Source organism: Chiloscyllium plagiosum, chromosome 17 (genome assembly GCF_004010195.1).
Source record: "Chiloscyllium plagiosum isolate BGI_BamShark_2017 chromosome 17, ASM401019v2, whole genome shotgun sequence".
In the NCBI taxonomy this organism is placed as follows: Eukaryota; Metazoa; Chordata; class Chondrichthyes; order Orectolobiformes; family Hemiscylliidae; genus Chiloscyllium; species Chiloscyllium plagiosum.
Genome location: NC_057726.1, coordinates 52,366,440 through 52,380,934, shown reverse-complemented (window position 1 = coordinate 52,380,934; position 14,495 = coordinate 52,366,440). Strand labels below are relative to the sequence as shown.

At 39.2% G+C, this 14,495-nt stretch overlaps 1 protein-coding gene across 2 annotated transcripts in view; it reads left to right on the top strand.

Annotated features, from left to right (window-relative positions):
* The window catches only part of ranbp10 (RAN binding protein 10), a 159,097-nt gene extending 144,950 nt beyond the window's left edge, over nt 1-14,147 (top strand). For both annotated transcript variants that reach the window (XM_043707073.1, XM_043707074.1), the window contains exons 12-14: nt 463-608; nt 5,666-5,777; nt 9,022-14,147. In XM_043707073.1, the coding sequence (XP_043563008.1) occupies nt 463-608; nt 5,666-5,777; nt 9,022-9,152 (389 nt within the window). In that variant the 3' untranslated portion in view covers nt 9,153-14,147. The remainder of the gene's footprint in view (nt 1-462; nt 609-5,665; nt 5,778-9,021) is intronic.
* The last annotated feature ends 348 nt before the right edge of the window (nt 14,148-14,495 follow it).

Sequence of the window (14,495 nt, the reverse complement as noted above, 5' to 3'; positions counted from 1 at the left end):
GAACCCAGGTTCCTGGTGCTGTGAGGCAGCAGTGCTAACCACTGAGCCATCATGACACCCAAAGTGTAGTGATAAAAAATACAAATAGACCACAATATGTTCCAGGAATAGGTCCTAAACTCTAACTTACTGTGGCAATAGCCATAAATGATCCACTGATACTAGAAGACTTGCACATTGAATATCTGACCAATAAACATTGCTGTCACGCAGTAGCTAATCTCTGACAATATGGAGTACGACTGAGTATTGCATGTGTATCAGTATTTCACCAGATTGTTTACTTGACATTCATTTATTGAACTCTGTAGTGTCCACGATATTTTGGTTAAAATACAGTAGTTGACTTGAATGAAATCCCCAAAGTTTGGAAAAAAAACCTAGATTTCATTTGTGTCATCATAGTGATCAACTTTTGGCAATTCTTTGATACTCTTGTATAATTTATTTCTTTGATTATAGAGGACAGTTGCCCTCAGCGCCAGCTCTGCGGAGGTAATCAAGCTGCAACAGAACGCATGATCCAATTTGGGCGAGAGTTGCAAGCCTTGAGTGAACAGCTTTGCCGTGAATATGGAAAGAATACTACACACAAGAAAATGTTACAGGTATTGCATATGCTTTTAATTACTTTGGAAGTCATACCAAAGGGCCCCATTGTAAACCCTCTGACTGTTAAAATAAAAAGACGTAAATATGACCTGGATTAGGCGGTCAGTCTCGAGAGCCTGCCCCACCATACTACAAGATCAAGGTTGATCTACCCTAGTAGAAAGTGAGGACTGTAGATCAGAGTTAAGAATGTGGTGCAGGAAAAGCCCAGCAGATCAGGGAGCATCCGAGGAGCAGGAGAATCGAAGTTTTGGGCATTAGCCCTTCATCAGGAAAAGGATCTACCCTAGGCCTGAACTCCTTTTTGTGTCAGCTCCTCACAGCCCTTAAATTTTCACTATTTCAAAATATATCTAGCTCCACTTCAAATATCTAGCCTCCTTGACTGTCTGGGATGGAGAATTCCAGACATTCACTGTCTTATAGAGAAGGAATTATTTTCTATCTCTGTTTTAAATAAATGTTCCCATTATTCTATAACTATGTCCCTAATTAGAGATTCCCTGATGAGTGGAAACATCTCAACGTTTAACTAAAAGAAAGTGAGAACTGCAGATGCTGGAAAGTTAGTTGAAAAGTGTGGCATGGGAAAAGTGCAGCAGGTTGGGCAGCATCTGAGGAGCAGGAGAGTCGATGTTTTGGGCTTAAGCCCTTCATCAGGATTGGAAATTAATTTTGATGAAGGGCTTATGCCTGAAATATCAACTCGGCTGCTGCCTGACCTGCTCTGTTTCTCAAGCGCCACACTTTTCAACTGAACATTTATCTGGTCAAGCAGGAATCTTGTGTTTGAGTAAGATCACTCTTCATTGTCCATACTGTAATGAATAAGGCCGAACCTGATTAGCTGTTCTTGATGAGGCAGCACCTTGATTCCAGGAATCAGCCTAGTGAGCCTCTTTTGATCTGCCTCCAATGCCAGGTATTCTTTTTAAAATTCAGAGACAAAACTCGACGTAACATAATAGGCCTGAAATGCCATAATCATCTCTACTGTTGTAACAAGACTTCGTAGTACTTTGAAATACTTTGCACTTTCCATCTTTTACAAGATACCAAAGTTTAAAACTTCAGTTAAATTTGCCAGTTTGTTTTTAGATATTTTTAGAAACTAAGCCCAATCTACTTTTATGTTTTGACTGTTTTACCATGGAGAATTATCAATGACTCAATACACTGATATTATCTAGCGGCAGGACTCGCCACAAAGAGTGTCTGTTCATGTGTCACTGACATCATTCTATTCTGTGTACAGTGACGCTGTCATCAGCGCAAACACTGCTGATGAGGGGTCAGCGAGATAGAAGCTGGATTTTCAGTGACAACAAGACATAGGCCGGTATTGAGATGGGTTAGGATAGATTTACATTGAGAACAAAGGTGAGGGAGGCCTGCAATCTGGCAAGCGATAACCACCTTATCTCTTGCCAGATTGTGAGAGAAAGATTGGCAGAGAATTGGGAGCCTGGAGGAGAGTAAGACAAAAAGTGAGGCAGCTAGGATAAAATAAACTTTATTAATTCTGTGTTACGGACTACTTTATTTTATACTCAGGCAGCACTATCCTTGGCCAATATTTACTTCCCATCACTTGAGAGTTTGCTTGCTTGCTTCTGTTTGTGCCACCTAGAGGTGGCATTCATAACAAACTCAGCCATTTTGCTACAGGACTTGAAAGAGGGTTGCATTTAAATATTACTTAAATTGCATTCACACACACTCGGAGAAAAGTATTTGACTAAGTGATTAAAATGTTAAAGAGCTAGACTTTACAATATTTGGAAGAAAAATTCAAATAGTAAGCCTTTTGTTAGCATGCCTCTAGACCTGATTAAACATCTCATTGTATTGATAGATTGCTTGTTGGGAACCAGGTAGGGTGTTGTCTGGCAAAAAACCTTCTTTCCTGGTTCTGAATGTCAGAGATAAGAAAAAGGCCAAAAATGCTCTCTGGCAAACAAGCTTTTTGGCCTGACAAACTACAATGGCGAGTTACTGTTAAATTTGTTTGTTTAAAATGCAGAATGATTATTTTATTTAAATCAAGTAAGACAAGTCACTAATGGTGGAATATTTAAATGTTAACATTGTTTTCTTTCACAAAGATAAGTTACACAGATGAACTAAATGAGTATAATTGTAACTATTACTCAATATGTTCAGTTGCTGTAATATTAAAGCAGGTTAGCTATTTATCATAGAGTCATAAAGATATACAGCATGGAAACAGACCCTTCAGTCCAACACATCCACGCCGACCAGATATCCCAACCCAATCTAGTCCCACCTGCCAGCACCCAGCTCTTATCCCTCCAAACCTTTCCTGTTCATATACCCATCCAGATGGCTTTTAAATGTTGCAATTGTATTAGCCTCCACCACTTTCTCTGGCAGCTCATTCCACACACATACCACCCTCTGCATAAAAGAGTTGCCCCTTAGGTCTCTTTTATATCTTTCCCCTCTCACCCTAATACTATGCCCCCTCATTCTGGACTCCCCCACTCCAGGGAAAAGAATTTGTCTATTTATCCTATCCATGCCCCTCATGATTTTGTAAACCTCTTTAAGGTCACCCCTCAGCCTCTGACATTCAAATCCTCCAACCCTGGCAACATCCTTGAAAATCTTTCCGATAGGAAGGAGACCAGAATTGCACACAATATTCCAGAAGTGCCCTAACCAATGTCCTGTACAGCCGCAACATGACCTCCCACCTCCTGTATTCAATACTCTGACCTATAAAGGAAAGCATACCAAACGCCTTCTTCACTATCCTATCTACCTGCGACTCCACTTTCAAGGAGCTATGAACCTGCACTCCAAGGTCTCTTTGTTCAGCAGCACTCCCTTGGACCTTACTATTAAGTGCTAAGATTACTTTCCCAAAATGCAGCACTTCACATTTATCTAAATTAAACTCCATCTGCCATTTCTCAGCCCATTAGCCCCATCTGATCAAGATCCTGTTGTAATCCAAAGTAACCTTCTTCACTGTCCACTACACCTCCAATTTTGGTGTCATCTGCAAACTTACCTGTACCACTTATGCTCACATCCAAATCATTTATATAAATGACGAAAACTAGTGGACCCAGCACCGATCCTTGCGGCACTCCACTGGTCACAGGCCTCCAGTCTGAAAAACAACCCTCCACCACCACCACCCTTTTGTTCTACCTTTGAGCCAGTTCTGTATCCAAATGGCTAGTTCTCCCTGTATTCCATGAGATCTAACCTGGCCAACCAGTATCCTGTTATCATTATAAGGAACAGGAGTACATCATTCAGCCCCTTGAGCCTGCTCCACCATTCAATAGGAGCATAGCTGATCCAACATTCCTCATTCCTGAAGAAGGGCTCATGCCCGAAAGGTCGATTCTCCTCCTCCTCGGATGCTGCCTGACCTGCTGCGCTTTTCCAGCAACACATTTTCAGCTCTGATCTCCAGCATCTGCAGTCCTCACTCCTCCAACATTCCTCATGTCCGCTTTCCTTAAGAGTTATCCCTCTAACCCTTGATTCTTCTCGTGATCAAAACTCTATTTCAGCCTCAAACATAAACATGGTTTCTGTGGCAAGGAGTTCCAAATACTCAATCTTCAGCACAGAAATTCCTCAGTCTTCAACTGGTACCCCTTTGAGATTATGCCCATTGGTCCTAGACAGTGCCATGATGGGAAACGTCCTCTCGGTATTCACCCTATCAAGCCCCTTAAGAATTTCCTGTTTCAATGAGATCACCTCTCATTCTTCTAAACTCCAGTAAGTAGAGTCCATGCGTGTTCAGCCTTTGCTCAGAAAACAATCCCTCCATACTCTGGGATCATATTAATCAACGTTTGCTGACTGTCTCCCATGAAATAATATTTCCTTAAATAACAGGACCAAAACTGCTCACAGTACTCCAGAATATGGTCTCCCCAGCATTGCATACCAGTTACAGTGAGAGTCCCCTACATTCATACTCTCAACAGTCTTGAAAGGAGGACCAACAAAGCCTTCCCAATTATTTGTATCTTGGCCTTGTATTTTAAGTTATGCTATCATATACATCTCTCCAGCCTTTACAAAGGCAGTCTAAGAAAACACAAGATAAAGTCGGATATGAATCATTAAGTTACTTTATTTCAGCATGAGGAACATACAGACCAGTTGTTACAATTGGATTTGACTTAATTGAATTAGCGTAAGTGGTTTTCATATAATAGCAGAAAATAATAAACAAGCTATGTCTACCTATATTTGTGGACTATCTTGCTTGACCTGAACAAAATAACTTCTAATTGCCCATCTACGTTGCAACCTTTAAGAGTTTGGTAATTTTTTATTAAATGGCTCTCTTCTGATCATTATTGAGGATGGTCTCTGGCTCTGCACCTTGAACCAGGAACATCCAACACAATAAGTATAGGTGCTGAGATAGAGTGATAATATTGTTAGGTTTTTGTTTTATTTTTGAACCTGTAAATATAGTTTACTTTGAAACACCAAAATTTTAAATTTTTCCAGATCCTTTTTAGCAAAAAATTAAAAGTTCTCAAAAGCTGGTACCACCTTATATCAGTTGGATCATGTGATGTACTTATTTATAGAATTTATTGTCATGTATACTTTTATGAGAAAAATACAATGAAAGGTACTATAAGTTGCCCTACCATGGCATCTATATTAAAAACAGAAGTCATTAGTAATTTCATAGGTAACAATAAAAAAAATTTAAGACAAAAGTTCATCAAAGTCCATTTAACGGCTCCTGGTCTCAGACTTCTGCATAAGAGCATTGTCACAAAGAGATGAGGAAAGAGCATCGCTCAATTCACTGACTATTTTACCTTTTAACATTGCAGTGTGGAGCTACCAATAAAAATAGTCTCAAATGAAGAACACGTTTGACGATGCTTGAGAGCAGGTTTTCTGTTGCTTGTGATGGAGATATATACATTTGAGAAGTAGCAGGTAAAAGTTAATTAGGAAAGGAGGAAGGCTGAGGGTGATGAACTTTGTTTTCATTGTAGCTAAGAGATAATTTGTTTTAATCTATCTTATCCAGGATGCATTTAGCCTGCTAGCATACTCTGATCCTTGGAACTGTCCAGTTGGACAGCAGCTTGATCCTATCCAGAGAGAACCTATCTGCGCTGCCCTTAATAGTGCTATATTAGGTAAGCAACAAAGAAAATAAGACAAAAATATCTTGTGTAGCTTTGCATCCTTATTGAATCATGATTTGGAGATGCTAGTGTTGGACTGGGGTGTGCAACAATCTGGGGTGTTAAAAATCACACAACACCAGGTTATAGTCTAACAGGTTTAATTGGAAGTATTAGCTTTCGGCGCGCTGCTCCTTCATCAGCTGGTTGTGGAGTACACAATTGTAAGACACAGAATTTATAGCAAAGGTTTTACAGTGTGATGTAACTGAAATTATACATTGAAAAATACCTTGATTGTTTGTTAAGTCTCTCATCTGTTAGAGTGACCATGTTAGTTTCACTTCTTTCATATGTAAGTCACAAAACCTTTTTTAAAAATTACGCTCTCAGGTTAACTTTAACAAGTTGTGTCAGCCCACATAATATGTTGAAAGTGTTAAGCCTGTGTGTTGTTGTCTGTACCATACTGGTTAGACTGATTCTAATCTAAAAAAATAGTTAAGATAGTCTTACATGGATTCATGCAGTTTTTGAGAAAAGTACATTGTAACTCTGCAAGTACAAATTCACCCCACAAATGTGTGTGTGTCTGGGGTGGGGGGTTGTGAGTGTCTGAGAGAGAGAGTATATGTGTATGTGAGAGTGTAAAGGGCTCTGAGTCTGAGAGGGTGCATGTGTGAGTGGGAGTGTGTGTGTCTGTAGGAGTTTGAGTGTGTGTGTGTATAGTGCAATAGTGGTCACCTGTAATGTGACACGAACCCAAGGTCCCGTTTGAGGCCCTCCTTATGGGTACCGAACTTAGCTGTCAGCCTCTGCTTGGCCACTTTTTGCTGCTGTCTGTCCCAAAGTCTGCCTTGGAGGATGGTCACCCGAAGATCTGTGGTCGAATGTCCTGGAGTGCTGAAGTGTTCTCCAACTGGGAGGGAGCACTCCTGTCTGTTGATGGTTGTGCGGTGCCCATTCATCCGTTGCCATAACCTCTGCTCAGTTTCACTAACGTACTTGCCAGGTATGGTACATTGGTGAAACTGTGCAGAGGCGACGGCAACTGAACTGAACACTTCAGCGCTCCAGGACACTCGACCTCGGATCTTCGGGTGACCATCCTCAAATGCGAACTTCGGGATAGGCAGCAGCGAAAAGTGGCTAAGCAGAGGCTGATAGCTAAGTTCGGTACCCGTAGGGAGCGCTTCAACCGGGACCTTGGGTTCGTGTCACACTACAGGTGATCACCATTGCACTATACGCACACACATACGCACTCCTATACACATGCAGACACACACACTCTCACACTCTCACATGCACCCTCTCACAGACTTAGACCCCTTTACACACACGTACACACACACATACGCGCACACACATACATGTAAACACGTGTACACACACACACACTTACACACACACACGTACACTCTCTCTCACAGACACTCTCAAACCCCCATCCCAGACAGACAGACACACACACACAAAAATACATTTGTGGGGTGAATTTACTTGCAGAGTTACATTGTACTTTGCTCAAAAACTGCATGAATCCATGTAAGATTCTGATTTTAATCTAAAAGATTAGTTACCAGTCTAAACAGTATGGTACAGACAACAGCAACAGGGGGCTTAACACCTTCAACATATTATCTGGGCTGACACCAATTGTTAAAGTTAACCTGAGAACGTAAATTTTAAAAAAGGTTTTGTGATTTACATATGAAAGAAGTGAAACTAACATGTTCACTCTAACAAGCAATCCAGGTATTTTTCAATATATAATTTCAGTTACATCACACTGTAAACTTTTGCTGTAAGTTCTGTGTCTTACAATTATGTACTCCACAACCACATGATGAAGGATCAGTACTCTGAAAGCTAGTGCTTCCAGTTAAACCTGTTGAACTCTAACCTGGTGTTGTGTGATTTTTAACTTATTAAGTCATGGTTGTGGTAGAAATTAGGTTCACTTCAGGGAGCAATGTCCCACACCACAAAGGAAGACTGAAAGGTGGTTCATGAATTTAAAAAAAAAGAAACTGTTGGAGAAACTGAGGAGGTCTGGCAGCATTTGCGGAGTGAGCAAAACAGAGTTAATGTTTCGGGTTCAAAGGTTGTTCTTTGGAATACTTCCAAATGGGGTTATTGGACCTGAAACGTTAACTCAGTTTCTCTCTCCACAGATGCTACTAGACCTACTGTGTTTCTCTAGCTTTTTCTGTTTTTATTTCAGATTTCCAGCATTTACACTATTTTGTTTTTATCTGAAAGATGTTACAACTTGGTGTTAACTCAAGCTGTTTCTCACAACTCCGCTAGTCTTGTGTAACATGTTATGCCTCTTACATATGTAAATCAGGTGCTAAATGCCTGTTTTAGGACTCCTCTGCCCCACGAAATAACATGTCAATGAGTAGCTGTTTTGCTTCTGTTGGAATTCTTGGTCTCTCCTGTGATCCCCATAAAGTAAGAGTTTTTGTTTTTGAGAAAGTTATAAAATTAAGTCCTGTGATTCCTTCCAATGAGCCCAGATCCCTTTGTCATTCCAATCAATGAAATAATTGATTACATCAGCTATTTTAGTTAATTACATGATAAGTGTCTGGCCAGGGCCCAAAACTTCCTGCCCTACTGTTCGGATATTCCATTTAAACAGCAGTTGGTGCCTGGGATTTACATCACATTTGAAAATCCTTAAGTCTGATATTGCAGCTGCAGTCCCTCAGAGGGAAATTGTTGTTGAATATTATTTCTGACATTTGCCAAGCACTCTTCAAATCTCCATATTGAATTGGGTGAATGAATCAAAATAAAAATTTATTCTATTGTCACTAAATGATATCAGACCTGACCTGGCCTTGTGACATGTCCCACTCTTGTTTGGGGTATTGGTTTCCTCTTCTTGGTAAGCTCAACCTCTATACTAAGCTATGCATACACTAACTACCTGTTCTAAAAATGCTATCTGGAGAATGGGGAAGCAGTTTTCTCATGTAGAATCCAATGGATATGAGACTAAAGTCAGTTGCTGTGATCTGTGTTGATGCCCAGAACACCAGGTAAAATATTTATCTCAATGTAATAAAATCTTAGGTAATCTGATTCTCTCCTGAATTGAGTACACGTGTTGGGAGGAGGAAAGAGCAATTTAAAACGCATTACCTTAAATGGGATGAAGTGAAAATTGTGATCTGTAGAGTTTGTTGGACTGTTGTGCTTATCATAGTATGAGGTAAACCTGTTTTTGTTCTTTCTCACAAAGAATCTCAGAATCTGCCAAAGCAGCCTCCGTTGATGCTTGCACTGGGCCAGGCTTCCGAATGCCTCCGACTGATGGCACGTGCAGGGGTTGGATCCTGCTCATTTGCCAGAGTGGACGACTATTTGCACTAACTGCTGTGGCAATGGAAAGACCTCAAATACTGCCCCTCACCTCCTGTTCAAGATGTACAACAATCCCTCCCCTCTTCTTGAAGACCATCGCACTGCCCACCAGACGGGTGCTGACCATTCTCCTTTCTTGCCAGCATCCTTGTTACATTTTATCAGGTTACATGACTGAATGCATTGCATTGAAAGAAATCATGGGTGCAGTAATGCACAGTACAAACGTAGCATATTTCTCATTTTTTTTAGTCACTGAGTCACCAGTATTTAGCCCTGGAGGTCTTGTCCTATGCTAGCCTCTATTGTTTACTGGTTATCATTAGGGCTGTAACAAAACTCATGTATTTTGAAGCTTTAAGCATTTACATTATTTAACAAGGCTGAAAAACATCTTGGTTTTGTAGCAGCATTACCTGATGCAGTTTTATTCTCCAGCATTAATAAGTGCTTCAAGTCCAGTCCCCACTTCCTTTAGCAAAAACTCATTGACACTCAAAAGCTTTGGTATGTACTGTTGCAGCCTTGAATTTTCGCTTTATTTCATCCAATCCTTTGCAAAAAAAAATACAATTATTGGTTTGTTACAGCCCCAGTAATCAACCACGTTTGGTTTACATGACCGTGTTCTACCTGTGTATATTTGTGTGGAACAATGCTGCTCATCATCACTTTTTGGTTTTGCTTTCCTGCCTTCAGCCCCTAGTTGCACAGCCATAGCTTCCACTTGTTTCTTACTGGAGGTTTAATTCAAAACCTGCATGTCAGAGAGTTCTGAGCAGCCTCCTACTTTTGAGCTCTGTTCCTATCGCATTGTCCTCCACCAGGCCTTCCTTTTCAATAACAGTGCCACCAATTCTCTAGGTCATTTGTCAGTAACAAATAGTGTTAGGGTTGGGAGGGAGATAATGGTAGCCGGTATAATGTGAGTACAAAGCTAATAAACTTTCTAGGAGCCAAGGAAACTAAGGCAAAGGCCATATCGGCAGTTGAAATATATATCTCTTCAGCTTTACTACACAACATCCTTCGTTGGAAGGATTTATTAAATGTTTTCATATAATGCCTCTGGGAAATTTAGTTGATTAGTGACTGGTTTCGTTGGTACCTGATTATCACAACACTGATTGTTCAATTAATAACATTATAGTTGTAAGCTGGAAATTTACAATCAGCTCTGGATGGGGAGGTGGCAGGTTGAGGTGGGGGTGGGGAGCTACTCTGAAAATTTGCAAGCTCTTATCATCTCAATCAATCAATTAGTCATGCCTGCCCAATTAGCCCCACCTAAAAGCTACATGAACAAAATCACAAGATTTCTACAGCAATATAAGTCACCAGAGAAATATTATAATGACAGAACACCAGACACAAGCCAAGAGACTTAATATGCTGGAGATTCATGTGGCTGCTTAGAATGTCATAAAACAGCAATCTAACTATTTGGAATTCATCAGTTCTATATGTAATTATACAGAAAGCAAAATGATTGCTAATTGGACAATAAGCACTGACCATGAATCAAACCGATTGAGGAGTTATTCTAAATAGTAGCCTGTAAGTCTGAATAGGAACTGGACTGTGTAACTGCTTCATTGTGAACTACATCGTGGAATTGTTCACTTAGCAAGTTTGGATTGACATGTTGACTTTTAATTGTTTTTTTCTTAAAGAGCAAATTGGGATGATGGGCATTTGGGTTGTAATAGTTTTACGAAAATATTACCATTACCACCTCTTGTAAACTTATTTCGTATTGGTGCTATTCTAAATCAGATTCACTGTGTCTTCTCTCAGCATTTGATGCTAAATTCAGTTCCTTTGTCCCTGATTTAAATTAGATATGGTTTCCAGAGAATTTCAAAGAGGAAGCGTGCATGTGTCTGAATCAGCACACATTCAGACCTGTGCATTGTGGACATGATCATATAACACTGTTTGAAAAAAATGTGAGGTTTTAATGCCTGTGGAATTGCATGATCCTATGTTAATTTACTTGCCATCTTGTTGTTGACTTGCCTGAGAGCCTGTAGCAATGCTTTGCTTTCAGATGGAATGAGGGAGCCAAATGACAAAATGTAGTGATTGCAAGAAAGGATCATGTTCCTGAACACAATCTCAGTGGAAGATGGAACCACTTCTTGGCAATACTTGAAAATAAAATATGAAGGATAATGGGCAACCTATGCAAGACCACTAACACATAGGAACAATTGCCATTTTAAGGTTCAGTTAATACAGTACTTTCCATTTTCAAGAGTTTTTGTCAATATGGACAATAAAATGTCGTCTTAGACCAATTAGACTTTTAAAAGCCCCTCTTCAAATAAATTAATAATGAATTGTAGAATGGATTATTGGTTTAAAAACACATTTTCCTCAGCTTGAGTAAAGTTGTCATTTGTAGCCAACACATTGCTTGTAACCAGTAATAATTTCTTAAAATATTACCAATCCATTGTTTATATATTTTTTTCTCCTATAATTCCCTTCCCATTCTCTCAATGCTGTGGGCATTGTTCGCCGCCAGGGAGACCAGACAGCTTTCACAGGTCTCTGCATATTCCACAATAATTTGCTACAGGGAGGTACACAGGACTGATCTGGTATGACCTCCACTCTGCTCAGCCAGTTCTTAAAGTTTGTAAAGTATGGAGTGCAGCATGTGACTGCCCATTGCTCTGCTCAATTGTGTAGTATTTGGGGAAAAATCTAATATGTATTTAATGTTTACTGAGAACTTCAGTTATTGAATTTGATTGGGAATTTCATGTTAATATTTAAGCACTTGTGCAATCCATAATGTTAAAGAAATAGACTGTCGTAGTTACCAAATCCCTGTTAATACAGTGATGCTAAATTTCTGCTCGTTGAGTTATCAGAAACCAGATGTTTCTTGTCATCCAAACATGCCACACACTTCACCTACATAGCTGGGATAATTTAACCACTATGGTTGTTTTTTTGTGCCACTGATTTCCTGATGAGGCCCCCTTGTTGCCTTTGTCAAAAGGATTTAAACACTGATGCCTTCAGTGTAACTTTGATTGCCTGACTGAAAATGTGACAGAATCCACCAAGTGTGACTGTGGCTAATAATTATTGAAACATAGCAATGCTCCTCCACTAAACTAAGGCACATTTTCCCCACTGAAGCGAGAATTGATCTTGAGGGAATGAAATTGGGTCAGTGATGTGTGAAGGAAAATCCACTGAAGTTGTTTTCTGCATCCATGGAAATTACCGGCCAGTCCCTGACTGGGCCTGATTTTATCTGGAGTCTGGCGTAAGGGAAGTGATGCAATAAATCGCTCGCCTGCAATTACTATAATTTTATAGCCTAATACAAAAGGAATGAAGTTCCTGATACCTTCCCAACTTCGCAAAAATGCTATCAGCTAGTTGTCTTAGGGAAAACCAATCAGTTTTTAATGATGGTCTCTGCCACTGTGCAGTTCTGAATGATAAGTGTAAGTGGAGTGTGAGTCACATGAAACGATTTGAGGTTTGAGTTGCATTTGACATTTTTATTTTCAGAATGATCTGACTATACCAATCTTAATTTTAGCTTTTGATAAGATTTGTGGGGAATTTGGAGCTCTCATAAGTTCACCCTTCATCTTTTGGAAGCTTCTACTGTTTAAATATATAAGTCAATATTGATTTTGGCTGTTAGACTTAGCTTAAAGTCAATGCCTTCCTTGTACTTGGAATGACAGGGGATTAATGAAAAGGGAGTTATATGGAATTGATCTGCAATCTGATTTTTTTTTTTAAATTAAATGACAATTGTTCATCTATCATAAGTGAAGTAGATGTATATCATTTGATATGATTTCATTAAGAGCATCATGCAGAAGACATTCTTTGTAGAGTTCCCTCTTCTGCTACAGTACATTCAGTGATGTCACAGTGAAGCAATTTGTGCATTATCCACTTTTTCCCCACTGGAGGGAAAGGGATTTTCACGTTTGTTTACACTAATTGCTGAAGTATAAAACTTAAGTGTTAATTGTAGACTAAATTACGCCAAATCATTTGCAACTGTTGACCTTTTAAGGGATTTAGTAAGTTCCAATTGCTGGATAGCCTAGTATTACTGAAAGATAATGACTTAGATAAGCAAACAGGTAATAAAGGACTTCTGTCTATAGGTTGTGGGATGTTTCATTTAAGGTCATGCTTAATCTGATAATCAGTCCAATTTAATAGAACACTGCAGTTATTTTAATATGATTTTAATATAAATTTAATCAGAGTAATATCTGACCACACTCTCTTTCAGATTTTTTTTGGTTACAGATTAGTTCAGTCATTTCGCCTACAAACCATGTCAATAAATTAAAATGTATAAAGGTTATGCTTGAAAAGATCAGCAATTTAGTTCTTTAAGAAGATAAATAAATATTCGGAAAGGGAGTGTCATGTTTATAGAGTGTGGTCCAATAATGATTGCTAACTAACCCCAGCTGATACTACAGTATTTTAGCCACAGATGAAATAGAAAATGGTTGTACACTCAAGACAAGTACATATACCTTGTGTATATTTACTTAGCATCTACTACCGTTCAGTAACCCAAGGAGTAACAAAGCAATCACATCAACCAAAAAAACTTGCACATTTAGCTTTTTGTTTAGCCTTTTTAGCAACAACTGCACAGTGCATGTGCCACCTGTCTGAACGTGGGAATCATATGCCCCGCTGAATATAAATGGAATTCATTTAGCAAATCAGAATGTTCGATTGGCCAGATATGACAACGGTTGGACAATAATGATGTAGTAAAAGAAACATTTTTTTGCAATTACCCTGTTTTGTTCATCAGGCTCTCTCATGATTTTTTTGACTGTATTCCCATCCTTTTGAAAATACATTGAATCAGAAATAGGGAAACGCTTGGTCAGTTTGTGATGCTGGATAGCTTATGGTCTGGTGATAACCTGCAAATTGACATTACAATAGAATGCCCCTTTTTGGACATCCAGCTAGACATTGGTGGTCTTGAAATTGCATACTGACGTACAATTGGAGAATACTTCTTAAAGATTATACTGGGCTTTCAAATAAATATTTCTCTTCTGACTGGCTGCTAATGACCTTTTTTAATATATAGTGTCAGTGCAACCGCCAAACCAGACGTAATTGCTAAACTCTACTTAGCTTCCTCTTTCCCTCTCCTCCTGCTTCCCATCCCCAGTAATATCAGTGAAAAGAAATTAAATAGCAAACCAATGGCATTTAACTGTCCAGAACATTGTTGGCAAATTAATAACCTTGAAAAGCCTAGACAAAAGGAACATTGTATTTAGCAACATGAACCTGTATTCAGTATTGTGTATTTACAAATAA